We start from the raw sequence: 20056 nt of genomic DNA, 5'->3' as shown, positions 1-20056 counted from the left end.
ATACCATTTCCGTATGAGGCTACACTCCAGGCAAATATCTTCAGTAAGGACTTCCCAACCCTTCAATCTATATATGGTATTAACAAATTTCTCTTCTTCAGAAACACTTTTCTTGTCATTGCTGGGCTACATTTTATGTCCTCTGTACTTCGGCCATCATCAGTTTTTTCAGTGCCAAAATAGCAAAATTCATCTACTGCTTTTAGTGTCACATTTCTTAATCTAATTCTCACAGCATTGCCTGATGTAATTGAACTGCAATCCGTTACCATCTTTTTGCTTTTTTTGATTATCATCTTATATCCTACTTTCAAGACACTATCCATTCCATTCAACTGCTCTTCCAAGTCCTTTGCTGTGTATGACAGAATTAAAGTGTAATCAGTAAACTCAAAGCTTTTGATTCTTTCTCCCTGAAATTTAATTCCTTCTCCAAATTTTTCTTTGGTTTCCTTTAATGTTTGTTTAATGTACAGTTTGAATACCATCATCCTCTCTCAAAAAGAGTGTACTCCAGTCAACATTATCAAAAGCTCATTCTAAATCTACAAATACTATAAAGATAGGTTTGCCTTTTTTCAGTATATTTTGTAAGATAAATCACAGGATCAGTATTGCTGTAAGTGTTTCTACATTTCTCTGGAACTCAAACTCCTCTTCTTCTATTTCTTCTATAAATAATTCATGTCAGTATTTTGCAACCGTGATGTATTAAACTGATGGTTCAGTAGTATTCACACCTGTCAGCACTTGTCTACTTTGGAACTGGAATTGTTACATTCTTCATGAAATCCGAGAGTATTTTGCCTGTTTTGTACATCTTACACACCAGGTAGAATAATTTTGTCATGGCTGGCTATCCTGAGGATCTCAACAATTCTGCGAGAATGTCGTCTATCCAGGGGTCTTGTTTCCACTTAGGTCTTTCAGTATCATCAGTATCTTGCTCTATCAAATTCTTCTTGCAGTATCATATCTCCCATCTCATCTTCACCTACTTCCTCTTCTCTTTCTGTAACATTCCCCTTAAGTTTTACACTGGACTCGCATTCGGGAGGACGACGGTTCAATCCCGCGTCCGGCCATCCTGATTTAGGTTTTCCGTGATTTCCCTAAATCACTCCAGGCAAATGCCGGGATGGTTCCTCTGAAAGGGCACGGCCGACTTCCTTCCCCATCCTTCCCTAATCCGATGAGGCGGATGACCACGCTGTCTGGTCTCCTTCCCCAACCAACCAACCTTAAGTTTTTACCCTTATTTGTGCCCTCTGTATATTCTTCCAGTCTTCAGCCTTCCGGTCTTTGCTTATTACTGGTTTACCATCTGAGATCTTGATATTCATAGAGATGGTTTTCTTTTCTCCAAAAGTTTCTTTAATGTTCCTATAGGTAGCATCAATTTTTCCCCTAGTTATGCATGAGTCTATAGGCTTGCATTTGCCCTCTAGCCATTCCTGCTTAACCATGCTGTACTTTCTCTCTGTCTCATTTTTTGGACATCTTTATACCCTTATGTCTGTTTCATTTGCTCATTTTTACGTATTTATATTTTCACCTTTCATCAGTTAAATACAATATCTTCTTTGTTTTTCCATGGATTTCTACTAGACCTTGGCATTCTACCTATGTGATGCTCTACAGCCTTGCTTATTTTCTCTCTCAAAGCTACTTATTCATTTTCTATTGTATTCCTTTTCTCCAGTTCAGTCTAGCATTGCATGATGCTCCCTCTGAAGCTCTCAACAGTCTCTCATTCTTTCAGTTTGTCCAGGTTCCATCTCCTTAATTTCCAACTCTTCTGCAGCTTATTCAGTTTTAGTTTGCAGTTGAATACTAATGACAAAATATTTGCATACTTTTTCTCTTTCTGTCTCGTTTTAAAACTCATGTGATAATGTGACCTTCATTTCTCTAGATGTTATTTATTCCACCAGTTATCTCACAATAGCTCTCATTTTTGTTTCCACCACTTCACTGAGAGGTGCTCCTGTTTTTACTAAAACTGTGGTTTTGCACTGGGTCTGCATGTATTTTTGAGTCTTTTTCAGTGGTTACATGACACACTCCTTGAAATTAGCTTAGTGTTTCAATAAAACTATTGCTTACAGGTTACACATCCCAAACCCACATTCACGGTTTGGTTTTACAGCAACAAAATTCTTGATGCAAGTTTTGTGAATTAATTTCCATGTCACTGCACGCAATCTGACCATTTTCTTGATTTTCAAACTGCACTCTATCCACTTTTAACTGATGCAGCTGGTATCTGCACAGGTGTTGCCAATGTACCTACTTGCTCAGCTATCTCAAGTCAAGAAATCAGTCTGAGATATTTTCTTTAAACCTTTGATGTAAATGTTTTGGTCATAACACTAAAAATTCTAGCTCATTTGAACTTATACAAACATTTGAATTAAGTGATACTGTGGTGGGGCGGTTTCGTCTCTTGATCGCTAGCACTGAGTAAAGCATCCTGCAAAATTAATGTCCACCTACCTCAGTATAGCATTTGTTCACCATCTGTTGCTCTGCATTTGTAGGCACTATACAGATGATGTTAAAAGCAGCATTGAAGAAAACCATCGTCCATACTTACGATTACATAGTCACCGTAACTCAGATAACAAAATAAACCTGCAAACCTCTAGTAATAATGGGCATAAGGGGATGCTTCCTTCCTGCATTGAAAATGTCTGCTTATTGATACTAATGTTCTTTTTAATTGTCTTTTAACTATGGTGTCAACAAGCCCACATTTACGTTGATAACACATCCACTACTAGTTCATGCAGCTTATGTCGCACGCAAGACAGCCAGAAATGTGTTAAGTCCAACCCAAAATATTACGAGATTAATACAGTCAATACTCTGCTACGAAATGAGTTTCACACTCAGTCATTTTTAGTGGATTCTTCAAATGAAGATGCTCGCCAAAATGTTCTGTAAATGCATACTGAACACACCACGCAGAATTATTTACAAAGGCAGATAGTTTCACATGCAGTTTTTCTCTACAACAAACACTCCAAAATCTCCCAAACTTCACAGAATTGTCTGTAGCTGCATCTGCTTGCACAGCGTTACAAACCGAACGTGATATAACAGTCTTTTCTTCATTTTACAAATAATTTTTGCGGACACGTCTAACATGACCTTCTCGTCCAGCAGCTAGTCCACGACTGCTTCAGTGCCATTGCTTTCAGGGCATATAACTCATCCCAATGTGCAGGAAAGACTTTACTCTCATTGGTTGATGAAAACGAACAGCCAATCAGATTAATCTTTCATGATCGTGTTCGAGCTCAATCTGCTTTACTCCAGTCAACATTCGCAGATGCATCTACGTCATTTCATGCTGCAAACATTAACAAAATATTCCACCGAACCAAACGAAATGAAAACTAAGAGAAAACTATACTTGAAATATACTTTAGAACTGATTATCCTCTTACTACTTTTCTGGTTGCCTTATTACAAAAGCAAACACTCATAGACATATGTCATCTGCCAGTTAGGGGGATTCACAGTTTTTCATGACATCTTGGTGGCGTAACACTTGCTAGTTACGTAAGGTGTAATACAATATAGAATTGAAATTTGACATATGTCCCACATACACACTCACATTCACTCTCATTTACTCTCACCCTAACACAAAATATAAATATTATCTTTTAAACTGTTATTTCCATTACGAATGAAAAATTATCAAAAGTTTAGAATTGAAAATCCTTATAAAATAAATCACCACACTAAGAGTGCTATTACTGTTTTCAAATAACTAAAGAAATATAAACTCTTATTATTACTGTCTGAATTTAGTTTCTTAAGTGTTGGTTAAGTACTTTTTAATAGGTTTTTTATATCTCTGAGACTATTATATGTAGCGGTATCAAATTTCGTTGCAAAACTCGTCTGAATAACAAAAGGTCATGTACCAAATTTGAAATAAAACAGCTAATATTTAACATAGTTATTTAGTTTCTTAGGTGAGGTGAATAAGTGATTTTTAGTATGTGCCACAGTGAGCATTCTCATGGTCAGCTTTAGTGACAGGTGGGGCTATGACACATACAGCATGCCACATGCCGGCCGCCACTGAACACTACTGTACTGCAGGCTCCCAAACCAGCTTGCCATAACGTAACAAAGTTACTGCAAAAATCTGCAATCGCGTAATAGCTGTGACACTACAATACTTCATTGGTTTTTTAAGTTGTTGTAACTTTTAAATAACAGACCTTTTCATATTGAATGAGCTTCAAATTTTTTAATCGTTTTTGTTTATGTGACGGTTTTATTTCAGAGATTTTATGAACTCACTTTTCTTTCCAAGATACTGAAAATATTTTGCGTAATTTAGTGTATTTAATATTGTTGCTTCCTGGGAAAGTGGGTAAATGCCAGATTATAGATCCAAAGATTTGATGTTCAATCTTCAGTTGTCTCCAAGATTGTTGCTCCACTTATCGCTTCTTCCACCTCTAGCAATTTTTCATATTTGTGAAAAAATCAAAATTGCATGGTAGTTTAGAGTCCAAATTAAACTGTACGTCCTCCTATATTGGCTGGATAAGCCAGTTCCAAGGCAAGGATGTACCACCTCCAATAGGACCATGCCTTATGAAGTTCCAGTTAATGGGTGTCAAATGTTGGAGTTGGCTGTAGACTAGTTATTTTGAGATGTCATGATTGTATTGATTGCTCTACTAGAATGACAATTGAAAGGAAAATGGGGACACATAATGAGACTCTCTTATGGTATTACAGGTAACAAAGGCAGAGGAGAAAATTACTTTAAAATTAAACTGGATCTTTGCTCTTCTTCCGTGCCTGGGTTCCCGGGTTCGATTCCCGGTGGGGTCAGGGATTTTCTCTGCCTCGTGATGACTGGGTGTTGTGTGATGTCCTTAGGTTAGTTAGGTTTAAGTAGTTCTAAGTTCTAGGGGACTGATGACCATAGCTGTTAAGTCCCATAGTGCTCACAGCCATTTGAACCATCTGTGCTCTTCAGATTGCATTAGGTATCATGAAATGTGAGTGGGATAGGTGAATTAGGAATGGTGATGAGCTAGTATATCATGGAACTTGGAAGGAAAGTAACAAGTGAAGACTATTGGTGATACCATTTTGGAAATTTATAGTATATCCCATTAATAAGTTTGTCAGATTTATTACCTGAGTCAATGCAGAAAGAGCCGTATCTACTAACACAAAAAATGAGGCATAGTAGATTGTAATTTAGTTAGTGGCTTTTGTTCATAAACCTTATGGTCAATGTACCCTGAAATCAGAATAGATGGTGCTCAGTTTTCCCATGACAGCTACTTAGCAGCTGAAATCTGTCACTTGCATTTATTTCAGTTGACAGCTTGTGAACTAAATATGAGATGAGTCAATGGTAGTTTAGTAAAGTTGTCCAGAATGTTCCTAAATATGTGTAATGAACATCAGGAGATGATTTGCTGGATCAAAAAAAGACAAAAGTTCCTATGCCTGTATACCCTACAACACATTGGTACTAAATGAGAGAAGGAAGATGAGATCAAAAGAGTTTGGGCATGTGCTCGAAATGGGCAGGACGGAAATCAGCTGTGCCTTTATGAAAAATGCCTTGTCGCATTCACCTTAATCAATTAGACATGAAGAATGTAAATTTCAATGGCAGTTGAAGATTTGAACCCTGCTCCTGCATCATGTGGAGTCAGCGTCATAACCATGGCACCATTTTGTACATTGTTTCTGAGCTATATGCTGCAACATTACAGGAAGTACAGTACCATCATCACAGATCATGTACAAAGTGTCTGCAGTCAGCAGAAATGCATGACTTGTGTAACTGAAATGAGAAACACAACCAGATTGCTAATCTGTTATCAGCTGACACTTTGTATTTTCCACCATTGATTCCACTGGTCTGGTTGTAGGTATTACCAGAGGCACATCTCTGATAGCTGATATTATCTCTGAGTTGTTGTTAAATGTTGAAAACAAGGACTGACAAGCTGCCACAAAGCACTCCTTAACAACTGTGCCATCATAAAATCGTTTTGCATGTTTCATCACTACTTCTGACACACAAATTGATGCTACATTCGATGCTTTTTTTCGGTAGGTTTTCCAAAAAATGACTGTTGTGATTGTAATTGGCTGTTAAGATTAGAAAGTGTCTTTCTCCTCAACTCACTACCAACAGCTGCTTCCAATTTGAAGTCTTTACAAACTGTTCTAAAATGGCATTCATTATTTCTCTTTTTAGATAAGGCTAAACTAGCATTAGATATCAAACATAAACAACTGTCTTTGTGCACTGCAACAATAAACTGTTCTTCCCACTTACCATGGAAGTGGCATGTTTTTCTGTGTTTAGCTGCACTCATTTTTCGCAAATACGGTACTAAGTGAGAACTAAAACTTGTCACATGCATTGTTGCTGAGATGTGCTGTTGTAGTGTGTATTGTTGCACTATTTTGATTGCAATTGCTTCAAAAATGAGTGATAAGGCAGTTATTTGACATGTCAGCACAAACAGCAACTGAGTTTTGATAACACAAAGTATTTAACTGACTATGCACACTGTTGTTTTGTGGAATCTTGAAAACAGATATTTATGCTACATACAGCAAACCCTCAATGCTCTCCCTGCTCACTGCATCTGTCAGTCACAACCCGGCAACTTGCAATTTTGCAGTTCGTAAGTAGGAACCTCACCATGAAAGAGGAAAGACTGTTGCTTGGCGCGAGCATTAAAGGTGGTGAAATGGAAATGGGAATGAAAGGAGCGAAGATAGTGTTGTGGGATTTACCGCGTACAGTTACTGCGCGGAACACTCATTGTCACCAAACAGATATTTCACAAAAACAGCTCATTTCAAGAGATTTTGGAAAAAGGTTTTGAAAGCTCAATCTAAAAGATCGATGATAAAGCTATGGCGATCAACCGGTTGATCGTGGTCGACGTGTTGAGCATCCCTGCAGTAGACCAATTAATGTACCATACCAATATGAGTTTATTATTTTTAAAACTGACTAACACAGAGGTGTTGGGCTTTTGTTATGATCAGTAGAATTGCTATAGTGCGGTAACATTAATACGACAATTCACACAGATATCTTTGCAGCAAGAAAAATATATTAAAATTTCATCTTGTGGTTTGTTTTACAGCTGTCTGTTGAAAAGGATGGTCATTCCTACTTTGCAACACTTGAAATTAAAAATGTCACTGTTGAGGATGCTGGCAAATACAAAGTGACAGCTAAAAATGAATTAGGAGAGAGTAACGCAACAATAAGCCTGAATTTTGACAGTAAGTATTTTTTGCTTTTATACTTTGTCCGTGGAGAAAGATGGTTTCTACGTAGAACGCAATGTACAAATGATGCTTATTATGTGACATGTCATTTGACAATTATTTTTAAAAAATGTTTTGAATAATTGTGTTATATAATCAGACTGTTTCCACTTATTTTTGTCATTATCATCTGTTTTTTTGGGGACGGAGGAATGGGGTAGAATTTGTAGATCCTTCGCTTACCCCAGTTAGATTTTTTTTAAAAAGAAAACAGCTTTCAAAGTGATTCCTATATTCCCACAGGTTGCTTGTGTTGGTAGTCATGAAGGGTCTCTCTCTCTCTCTCTCTCTCTCTCTCTCTCTCTCTCTCTCTCTCTCTCTCTCTCTCTCTCTCTCTCTCTCTCTCTCTCTCTCTCTCTCTCTCTCTCTCTCTCACACACACACACACACACACACACACACACACACGCACACAGACACACACAACATATTATGATCACTAAGTCACAGCAGGAAGAAAAGTCTTCAGAACAGCAGTGTGTCAAGAAATATGTTTCTAAGTATAAAATGTTAATAGATGTTATCCCTCCATTTGCTGCACTAGTAATTGAGCAAAAATTACAGTGTAGTGTCTCTGACTGGCACCACAGCCAAGCGTTGCTGCCACTCCATACGCATTAAGTTACTTTGCCAATGAGCGTATTAAAAAAATAATAAACCATTTATTCCAGTTACGGGTTACAGTATCCATGCTTTTGTAATGACCCTTTCGAGGCTTTTCTGTTGGAATGTTTTCTTTGCATTCACACTTACCTGTTGTCTTATTACACGAGATTGAGATACCAGAATTTTAGTGCACAGGGAGAAATACAAAGTGAATTAACAAACACTCTGATATACAAACTCATCTTTAGTTACAGGACTGTACCTAGCATGAATCCAATGAATTATTTGCTAAATTTTCTTATTTAACAGTGTTGACGTGAAATGAACAAACTAATTAGCTGGTAGTGTACATTTCTATGCTTTATCAAGTAACTTGTGGGAACAAAATGGCCAAATCATTACTGTTTTCTTTATTTTGCTCTTTTGGATTTGTTATCACATAATTTGTACTGTTCATAATGTCAGGCAGATTTTATTGTGCATTGTTCATATACTTTTTATTATCTGTGTGCAGAAGTTTTTACTTTTTATTTTTGTTTTTCAATTTTTATATACTTATAAATTTATTTTTTAACTTCTGGTGAAATATATTTGGGAGAACAGCAGAGAGAGAAAAAGAATATCTATTTTTATATATATGCATATATATATATATATATACATATATTTTTTTGCTAGCGGGTCTACAAAGAATCCGTCATTCTCACGTACATTTGCTTTCTGCTTCTGGTTTTCAGTTTTTAATTTTGTTGGTTCAGAAATGTAATCAGCTTAATTAATAATGTGGGTGTTCAAGTGTTCTAACAGCGTTTTATGTGAGTGAATTTCTGTCAGTAACCAATCAAAAAATCTTGCCATCAAGTGGGAGAATCATCGTGAGTTTGTTATCTTTCTTGTTTTGTTCTCTAATCATATGTTGCTTTTAGTGAGCAGTTACAGGAGCTGGTAACTACAAGTACAAAGGATGTGACAGTACAACAGTATGAATATTAATCAAGAATTTGGATTTCATTTCTTTTTTAAACATATTTAATCATTTTTGTGAGCTGCTTCATGTGACTGTCAGGTTTGGCCTGCTCTCTAGAGCAATCTCACTCAGCTGCAAATTAAGTTGTATGTTTTTTCCCATTCTCTGTTGAGAGTGTAGTCCAGTTAAGACTAGTAATTGCTGCTCGTGTTCGGGATTGCCCTGGGTGGATTACTGTATTCTGTGTTGTACACATTCATGTAAATATGCAAAAAGTTAATATGATATCTACACAGTTATATATTTTTATATTAAATTGATACAGTCCTCTGATGCAAACATACATGACCGAGATGTGACAGCATGTTCTAGTATTAACTGGGCTTTATTGTTGATCAGCTGTGAAAAAGTCACATTGTAGTTGTCCTCACCAATCATTGTACTGATAAATTATGAAATAAGATACATTGCCACATCACATCTCAGCTGTTATTGTGTAAGTACTGTTTCACTGATTAAGTCAGCTACTTTATTTTGGTGCCACTGTATTGTAATGCACCTTTGCAAACTATCTTGTATGTTTGTGTTTGTGGCTTGTACTTGTCCACAACAAAAATGAAATCATAGGGCTTCCAAGTGAACCATTCCATCTTTATATCTTTCCTTAGTAATTATAATACTTGTCTGAAAGATTATGTTGTGAAATGATCCCGTAAACCTATGCGTCATTATTACTAAGTGTGTATAGTTGCATATTTGTCTTCATTTGATGTAAAAAAAAAAAGTGAACTTAGAGATTGTGAATACTGAAGAAAAACATATTGTAAGGACCATCACTAAATCAATAAAACTAAGATACATAATTAAAAAACACACACACAATCCAACTCATTTACAAGGCATGATTTGTCAGCATTCTGTATCAAATTTTATGATGCAATTAAATTGTGTTTGGCTTAGTTTATTTTACCTATCAATTTAGTAGAATTAAAGGAAAAGTGCATAACTGTCCACTATGAGAGGTAATGCATGAAATTTTGTATTCTCAGCACACTCGTGACACTATTGGTCTTGGAATATTGAATTCCCTAAAGATATCTGAAATGGAATGTTCCATGTGTCTAGTTCCAACTACCATCCCATATTCAGAGTCTGTTAATTCCCATTGTGCAGCCGTAATCGCATCAGAAACCTTTTCACATGAATGACCTGAGTATGAATGACAGCTCTGCCAATGCACTGCCCTTTTATACCTTTTGTATGAGATACTACCACCACCTGTACATGTGCTTATCACTGTCTCGTGACTTTTGTTACCTCGGTGTATAGTGCCATATGGTAATTGCTTGATTGAGAAAGTGTAAGTGTAAAAAAATTACCGGTTTCATTTTCCAGTAAAGTCATGGCTATAAGAAGATAATGATAACCAATAACCAATTTACAGTAGGTGTGGTCCTGTACTTCAGTAGCTGTGGTCCTGTATTGCCTCATTCCTGTACTTATTTGTTACTCCTCTAATAAGAAAGCAGCATTGTGAAACAGTATTATACAGGTATTCACTCTCAAGTATGACAGATGGTTCCATTATTAGTTAGTTACTGAGTTGGTTGCGTGTTCCATTGATCAATTACACAGTATGGTAGTCGTTATGATGTGGAACGTGTTAATTAGATCATTATTGACTGCTTTATAGTTGAAGATATAAGCCCTGTTAGTCCTGCGTGTGGGTGTAAAACAGGCTTTTAGCTACTAAAAGTACTATTGTTACCAAGTCGCCTTGAAACACTATTGGTTTTCTGTCATCATGTGCAGTTTTGTTAGTTCTCTACGTTATGTGTTCACATAAAGTTTGAGAACCTGATGTCTTATGACAGTTTATTGTTACAATTGTTTTCCGTGCATTAATAGTAGCTGTATTGCAGGGGCTGGTGTTGTGTTAGCTGTATTCTGGCAAGGGCTTATCCCTTGAACTTTTAAGCCTTGAAATGGCTTTTCTCATAGTACTTTCTTTCCTCTTTTTTCCTTTTATTGCTTAATTTTATGGTCAGTTGCCCTTCCGGACACCCCAGTCATTAAGATAACCTGTGGGAAGGCAGTTGTGTCCACCATTTGTCTGTGAATTGTGTAATCTTTATTCTGTGTGTTGTCATATTTTAACTATTCGTGTATCACGTTCTCTGAGGTGGAATTTGGGGCCCAGCCTAGCATTTGCCTAAAACTACATGGGCAACCATATCCAGGCTGGCCCATGATAATTAATCTGCCGTGCTGATTTGATCTACGTCTGGCTCACCTCCTTGGTTTTCAAGCTAACACACTGTGCGTTACGCATTATGGTATATGGTCAGGTTAGCTTTTGTCATAGTATCATTACACAGTTTCATTCATTTAAATATTGAGTTCTTAAGTGATTTTTTAAATAGTGTCCCATCAGCATGATGTCATAACTTGTTAATTATGGTAAGTATTACTATTTCAATTTCTTTAAAATGAACCAGATGACTGAATAAAATTAGGCAAAGAGTGAGTACTACATGGACAGTTGGTATGCTATAGTGGGTTCTACATGTCTTTTTGCTTTCTTTAATGAAACTTTTATCTTGCTTTGCAAATAACAAAAATGCTTTACTCACTTTTTATGCACTATAACATTTTTAAAAATTTTGTTTTACTGCTAGATATTGTTTCAAATTAATTTAATTTCACTTGTGTATAATACTCAGTTTTTGGATATGTATAAAATGTACTTTCATGCAATTACAAACTACCATATACTCCAGTGTAGCCCTTAGCTGTTCAGAAGCTTGCTATATCTTACATAGTATTCATTGCAGCATGTTACGGTTATCGGTTGCTGTCTGATGTCACCATCCATCTACCAGATTGTACATGAAACCACAACACCAGAAGAATCCAGTGACTTAATATATATTTGTATCATTTGTTATTTTATCTTTATGAAAATTGTTTGTATAATGATTCATTTCCTATTTCTGTTTAGTGTGTTTCTTGTCTTATTTGTGTTTTTATCTTGAAGCAGTTGTTTCATTGTGTGTCTTAAATTTTACAATATTGTTTCAGGTTATGTTCAACAAATTAACTTTGTGTCTATATCTTATTTTTATTTTACAACAGGCAATTATTACCAGAGATTTTACTGTGATTCCTAGAACAGATTTGATGTTTTCCAGTTCTTTGCATAATTTAAGATTCATGTCATATTTCTTCAGCAATGATTGTGAAAATGCTTCCACATCTTACACCTTGGAGACCACATAGTTGACACTGACAATAGACTCTATCCTCCAATGTAATGATGGTGGGGTTTTGATTTGGGTTCTGTTAAGTTCTCCACTGGAATGATCATTCCTTTTCGTCGTACTGAGCAACACTTGCATACAAAGGATTTTGTAGACATTCAACTCCTGAACAAGTGTGTATTATGCAGCATTGTGTAAACCAGGAAACTTAAACTAACAGTTTATAGTTTATTGATTTGTAATTATCAGGAAAGAGTGGAACTTGCATAAAATAAAATGTGATGAAATAAGTATCACCATTTGATAGGAAAAAACCGACACCAATTTAATGACAACTTACATAATTGTGCCAAATTTAGATATTAACGTCAGGAGACCATATTTTGGCACTGTACTGAACAGCTATTTTGTTCTTCATGCTCTTGTAAAACTTTTCTGCAGTATCTTGCAAGTAATCCATAAAATGTTAAATTACTACACTCATGTATTTTATTAAGTTTGGTCTTCATACATTGACCTATACTCCTGAATTTTGTAGTTGACCAGTTATATTATAGAAATTTTCCTCTGTAATAAGATCACTAAACAGTTATTACACACTGAGTAATGTACTGATCATCAGTGTGATATGCAAAACAACCTTTGATCAGCTTATCAGACAGAGTTGTCTCATAAATTAAAGACAGCAGTTGCATTTTTATTTGTAGCAAACAGATAAATAATTCATGACATAGAATCTTATGCAATGATAGAACATTTTGATGGAAAGTGACATGAAATTGCAGGTGGCCTGCCATTTTAGCTGCAACAACAACAACACAAAAATTGCCATAATCAATTTACTTTCACTCTTTAATTTCTTGTCAGACCTGCGAAAGAGTTATATCACTGAATTTGCTTTCTGCTGTTCTGGAACATAGAAATATCATAATTTCATGAAAAAAGTTGATGCCTGTACCTAAGTGATTAATGAAGTTGTGAAATGAAATGTCATTTGGCTAGGGCCTCCCGTCAGGTAGACCGGTCGCCTGCTGCAAGTCTTTTTTTAGGTGATGCCACTTCAGTGACTTGCGTGTCAATGGAGCTGATAGGATGATGAAGACAAAACAACACTCAGTCCCTAAGCAGAGAAAATCTCCGACTCACCCGGAAATCAAAGCTGTTCCCCTTAACTTGGCATTCTGCCATGCTGACTACTCAGCTATCGAGGCAGACGAAGTTGTAAAAACACAACAGTCCATTTTTTTGTGAGCCCTTGGTCAATATTTGTCTACATGAGAAGAAATTTCAAATATCTTTGATTGCAAAGTCATTTGCTGTAAAAAAAAGTTTGATGCATCACCCTGTATAAATTTTATTAAAAATTAAACCACCAAACAAAGTAAAATATGTGCAAGGCAGACATATTAAAATGTACAAACATTTATAACAGGCACAGTACTCTCAACAGAAAATTCTCAGACAAGAGTCCATGGGCAAAGATAAAAAGTAAATAAGTTTAGATAAATATGAATAATAAGTATTCTTATACTTGTTTGGTGTCTCAGTCAGTCATCTCATAATCAGAGGAAATCATTGCACAGGCTCTAATTTTCTATTGTCCCTTGATCATTTTGTTGATTGAAGTATGCAGTGAAGATTATCAGTGTTAGTCATTTGATTTTGAGTCAGTGTTCAGTGTGTAACCTTATTTACACACACACACACACACACACACACACACACACACAAGAGAGAGAGAGAGAGAGAGAGAGAGAGAGAGAGAGAGAGAGAGAGAGAGTGAGAGTGAGAGTGAGAGTGAGAGTGAGAGGGGGGGGGGGGAGGGAGAGATGTAAATAACAAAACCTGAATTTATTTAACATTGAGAGTAGCCTTTAATGAGTGTGAGCCCTGCAGACATTACAAAGAGCAATGTTTTGGAAACTCACATAAGATTCAAGAATTTTGAAATGTATTGTGGCAGACAATTTGATCTCTCCAACATTTGTTCAAGTAATTTTCTGTCACTTATCAGTGTTGTCCTTGCATAATACATTCGACAGCATGACTCATTATCTTCATTAGGTGCTACCCGAGACTGCCCATCGAATGGAACAGGTCCAGAATTTATACCTATGCTCTTCCCCCTCCATACAAGATTCCAGGCATTCAGTCTGCACTCTGCTTCCCCTTGCAGCCTCTGTAGTCATTCTTTTTTCAGTCTGAAGTGCCCATCTGTGGGCTGATATTCTTATTTTGGTAAGTGGATAGAACACACACATGGTGTTGAGCTTCCTGAGAATCTTGCTGATTTTGGCAGAAAAAGATCCTGAATAGGGCAGATGTATCACAGTTTTTGCCTTATCTTGCTCCTCTTCTGGTAGTGTGTGGTGGAGTAGTTTGTTCAAGGGTCTTCCGAATCTGTTAGGTTGTGAATCCATTCTTGGAAAACACTGATCATAGATGTTCTGTTTCTGCTGCCAAACTATCTATGTGTGGCAAGGTGTGTGCCTTGTGGACCAATGTCTTCAAAATTTTGTTCTTCTGCACTTTGTGGTAACAACTGCTGGCTTGCAGATACAAATCAGTGTGTGTAGGTTTGCGATACATACTGTGGCCAAACAAGCCATCTACCTTCCTCTTGACAAGTATGTCCAGAAAAAGCAACTGACCATCCTTTTCCAGTCCTATGGTGAACTTAATATTTGGGTGATGTGAGTTCAGGTGTTCCAGAAACTCCTTGAGCCTCTGTACCATGAGGCCAGATCACAAAGGTATCAACCACACACCTGAAGAAGTGTGTGGGTTTGTTCTAGCCATCTCTAAGAGACTCTTGGAAGACAGCAGCATTGTGATGTTGGCAGTAGGCAAATGGAACTGCACAGTCATTTGCAGCAGGCTGATGAGTGCAGGATGATGAGAAAGTGTGTCAACTTCTGGGGCACCCTGCATGCAGACTTTTTCGATATTCCCCTACAGTCAAAGGAGACAAGACGACCAGGACTCTCATGAAGGAAACTGGCTTGCCTGACAAGGTCATTAAGCAACTATGTACAATCAAGGGTGTCCAAAAGTATACAAAGAGTGTGTGTCACTTCTCCCAATTGTCAGCAACATTGACACATAAATGTACCAAACAGTTAAGTACTGGAAGAAACTGCTGTTCTCATATGCAGGGAAGTGTATTCACCACATCCACAACTTGCAGTACGTCTTGCAATGTCTCATGCAACTACATATCACAGTATCAAATTTAATATGTCAGTTCTGATGTGGTATCCCTGTTCACTAGGGTGCCACTAAAAGACTCATTGCAGAAAAATTTGACATTGCTCTGTTGGGTCTGTTCAGGCATATACTGACCTCAGTTGATTTTCAGTATGGGGCCAATATTATGAAAAGGTTTAGTCATGGGTATACCTTTGTCTCCAGTGGTTACCAATGTGTTCATGGAGAGATTTGAAGATGAGGCATTAAAGACAGCTTGATACAAAGCCACATGCTTCTTCAGGTATGTGGACAATACCTTTGTGATCTCACCTCATTTTATAGATAGGCTAAATGAGTTTCTGGAACATCTGAACACAGGCCTTCCAAATATTAAGTTCACCATTGAGTTGGAAAAGGATGGTCAGCTATTGTTTCTGGATGTACTTGTCAAAACGGAGAGCAAGTGGCTCCTTTGGGCAGAGTGTGTATGGCAAACCTACCCACACTGATTTGTACCTGCATGCCAGCATCTATCACTGCCCACTGCAAAAGCTCTGAGTTGTGGAGACATTGGTCCACAGGGCAACAACCCATTAGGAATCTATTTCTGCCCAAATCAGCAGGATTATCAGAAAGCTCAACATCAAGGGTTTGTTCTGTCCACTTAACAAAATAAGATGGCTACTGGGAAATGTGAGACAACCTGGGACAACAAAAACCAAGAATTTATAATATATCTTGCCAATACGGCATGTAACTCATTGGCCAAACAACTAGGACAGTGGACATCAGATGCAAAGAACATCAGAGGCACACCTGACTGAGATAGGCAACTGAGTCAGCCATTGCCAAGCACTGTCTGGAAATCAGTCATTCCATGAACTTTGATGAAATAAGGGTTCTGTCACAGACCCCCAGATACTGGGACAGTGTTATAAGAGAGTCTATAGAGACAAAGGTAACAGAAAACCTCATGAATTTTGATACTGGGTACCAACTCAGTAGAGCCTGGAATCCTGCACCAGAATTGCTGAAACACAATGGGTGCAGCACCAGAACTTCACAAAAAGAAGAACTGAGGGTATGGACATGAGAAACAAGCACCAGATAAGAGCACCATGCACACCGTACTGAAGGCGGAGCATCACAGCATGCTCCTAGTGGGAGTGGACCACAAAGAGAACAGCTAGAACTGCACTGGACCAAAAAGAGAATGCCAGTGTGTAGATGGGTGTGTGAGATCAAAGACGAAACACCAGTATTTGGCCTGGCATGCTAGACTGAAGAGGGAATGCCTAAGAACATTTCTAGTTGGAGCAGACCACAGAGACAACACCTGGAACTACAGAAGAGCATAAAAAAAAGTCAGCCCACAGACAGGCACCCTGGACCAAAAATGGAACACCTAAGGATGCTGCTAGTGGAGTGAAGCACAGTTGGAACACTTGGAACCTACTACGGTGGGAAAGGAGCATATATAAAGATGATGAGACTTACCAAACAAAAGCGCTGGCAGGTCGATAGACACACAAACAAACACAAACATACACACAAAATTCAAGCTTTCGCAACAAACAGTTGCTTCATCAGGAAAGAGGGAAGGAGAGGGAAAGACGAAAGGATGTGGGTTTTAAGGGAGAGGGTAAGGAGTCATTCCAATCTCGGGAGCGGAAAGACTTACCTTAGGGGGAAAAAAGGACAGGTATACACACACACACACGTATCCATCCGCACATACACAGACACAAGCAGACATTTTTTCATATATATATATAATAGAGGGAAACATTCCACGTGGGAAAAATATATCTAAAAACAAAGATGATGTGACTTACCAAACGAAAGTGCTGGCAGGACGATAGACACACAAAGAAACACAAACATACACACAAAATTCAAGCTTTCGCAACAAACTGTTGCCTCATCAGGAAAGAGGGAAGGAGAAGGAAAGATGAAAGGATGTGGGTTTTAAGGGAGAGGGTAAGGAGTCATTCCAATCTCGGGAGCGGAAAGACTTACCTTAGGGGGAAAAAAGGACGGGTATACACTCGCACACACACACATATCCATCCACATGTGTGGATCTGTTCCACTCGAGCAGTATTAGGTAGCACCAGATGAAGATAACAAGTCACATTATTGAAATATCATGCAAGAATGATGCTGATATCCACCAGAATACCCAACACTTCAAGATGCCACTTGTTCACGTAGTGTGGGACTACAGTTATTATATTTAGGAATTACCATTACCAATATTGACAAAAAGCACGTTTTAACAAATATTTTGTGGTCAGAAAATTGATCATATTATGTGTAACTATGAATTACATATGTTAATTTTCAGTGGAGGTCACATACAGAAACTGTTACAGAAATTAAAAGCTAATCACTGACTTGTGATTCGTCAGCTTCTTCTGACATACTTTATGTCAAAATAGGTCACAGATGAACTGCCAGGTGTCAGTGTGCAACAGTCATTGTGCCCGTTGGACACTGACATCCAATAGTTCGCTCATGAACTGTTTTGACGTAATCATGGACTTGTTCTAATGGGTTGTGTCCCTTTGAGATTAACCTATGGTAAGCAGGAAATGTTAGTAACCTACTAAGTATATGGGACTGTTATGTGAATGATGATGAGGCATGATTCTTTAGAGAGGTGGCATATCCACATTTAAAAAATACTTACTAATTAATTGAAAAAAAAAAATTACTTTTGTGGGCTATGATACGGACCTCCATGCTAGTTGTATCTCTCACCAACTTCTAAATAAAAAGATGTTACACAAAGATGCACTGGAAATATTTAGCTATTCACTGATTGGTAAAGTGTTAAACTAGACAGAAAAATTTAAATGCTATGTTCCACTCTATATCTGCTAATTGTTTTACTTCTCACTTCCAGCAAAAGTTACTGATTGCATCATTTGCTCTGAATATTAAACAGAAATTGACTTGGAAAATGAAAGAAAATTTTCCAAGTCTGCTGGAATTCATATGAAGTTCTCTATTTATTCTGACATATAACAAATTAAACACTCCTGGTGATTTAGTGATAAATAGTTTAATAGTGTGCTGGTAGTTACAGGACCATCATGAAGTGCAATTACTTGTAGGACTATGACTTAAAGACTAATAAAATCATCAAAATTTTATATAAATTTAGTTTTAATCGCTGTTTAGTGTTAGGGATTTGGAAAAGTTAGAAGATAACTCATATTCCATCATAATTATAAGGTCAAAGATTAACAATATTCTCAAGCTTCCTCTGTGTCAAATGATTAGATTTCCATGAGTGTTTGGTGAATTACTCTTTGTTCATTGTCATTTGGTACTGACTCCCATGAAGTTAATGGCCATGTCATTATATAGTCTCAATTGCTGGATTCCATGCTGTAGTGAGCTGCAAGCTACCATCTTTATTGAGGTTTTAATGCAATATTTTTTAATGTCAAATGCATTTTTTGTTAAACTATACCAGAAATGACGGATATCTTGCCAGAAATAATTCTGTGCTCACTTTGCAAAGCATATTCTGCCACAACTCATTTCTTAGGATGGCAGAGATTGACTCATCTTTCATATTCTATTCAGCACTGCTGTAAGTGTTCATTTTCTACCTGACCTATAGTAACCACACTCATGACATATCTTACATATGTCAAGCACTGCAACTCCTATGCCATCCTTCTCAGGCCTCATAGTTTGTTATATTTTGATGGGAATTTAAAGACTGATTTGATGTTGTGTTGCTTCAAGAATCTGCTAACCTTCCCTGTCACTGAGTCACAAAATGATAAAAATGCAAGATTATTGCTCTCTTGCTTGGCAGGTCCACTTGAAATCGGCTGTGAAATCTGGCAGTGGTTGTAACTCTTTCTGTGGAGCAGTTTTTGTAGATGGCTCAGTTCTTGTGGCAGATTTTTTGGCGTGTGGGATGACCTTTTCTTGATGCAGTAGAGTGCTTAAGACAGTATTATTTTGTACCAGATGGTAGTGGATGTCCTGTATACATTTTGACCTTCAGAATCATACTTGTAAGTGGAAGAGTGAGTAATGAAGACTCTCATCCCTCAGAGACACACCACACACATACATTATACAGTATAAGTGACCCACCACCGCTTCACACAGATAACACATTGTCTATAGCCAGACAACTTGTCTGGCATAGCAGCATTTTCGTTTATGGACAAGTGCATAGAGTTATGATTAAAATTCAGAGTACAAAATTAGATAACTGAATGTCATCACTTTCATATAACTTACCACAACTTGCCTATCAATATGAGCTGGGCATCAAAGGTGCCACACTGCCACAGCTGCTCATTTGCCAGTGAGGTAGTCGCTGGCCTGCTTTGTGCCCTACACTGGCTATAAGAGCCACCCAGTAGCTGGAACTCACTGCCAAGTCCTGCTCCTGCCACTGCTGGTGGCGCAGTAGGTCACACCTCCCATCACTGCCATGAGAGATTACTCAAACGCCAATTAAATATGGAACATATAACATTCATGCCCCCAGAACATTTGAAGGCTCCATTGCCAGTCCACTGTGAGTATCAAAACCTGTATAGAAGTCCCTGGGGAAGATGAGCCATATATACAGGCAGAAAAATGTATATATGGGAGAAGAATTATGTATAGATGTGTAGATCCTGGTAATAATAATTTCGTGTGG

At 37.5% G+C, this 20056-nt stretch overlaps 1 protein-coding gene across 1 annotated transcript in view; it reads left to right on the top strand.

Moving 5' to 3' along the window:
• The window catches only part of LOC124556276 (muscle M-line assembly protein unc-89-like), a 135654-nt gene that overhangs the window by 82461 nt on the left and 33137 nt on the right, over positions 1-20056 (top strand). The window contains exon 5 of the mRNA XM_047130260.1: positions 7167-7308. Within this exon, the coding sequence (XP_046986216.1) occupies positions 7167-7308 (142 nt within the window). The remainder of the gene's footprint in view (positions 1-7166; positions 7309-20056) is intronic.

Source organism: Schistocerca americana, chromosome X (assembly GCF_021461395.2).
Source record: "Schistocerca americana isolate TAMUIC-IGC-003095 chromosome X, iqSchAmer2.1, whole genome shotgun sequence".
Lineage (NCBI taxonomy): Eukaryota > Metazoa > Arthropoda > Insecta > Orthoptera > Acrididae > Schistocerca > Schistocerca americana.
The sequence above is the reverse complement of the archived record's forward strand: the minus strand, read 5'-3'. Positions and strand labels throughout refer to the sequence as shown.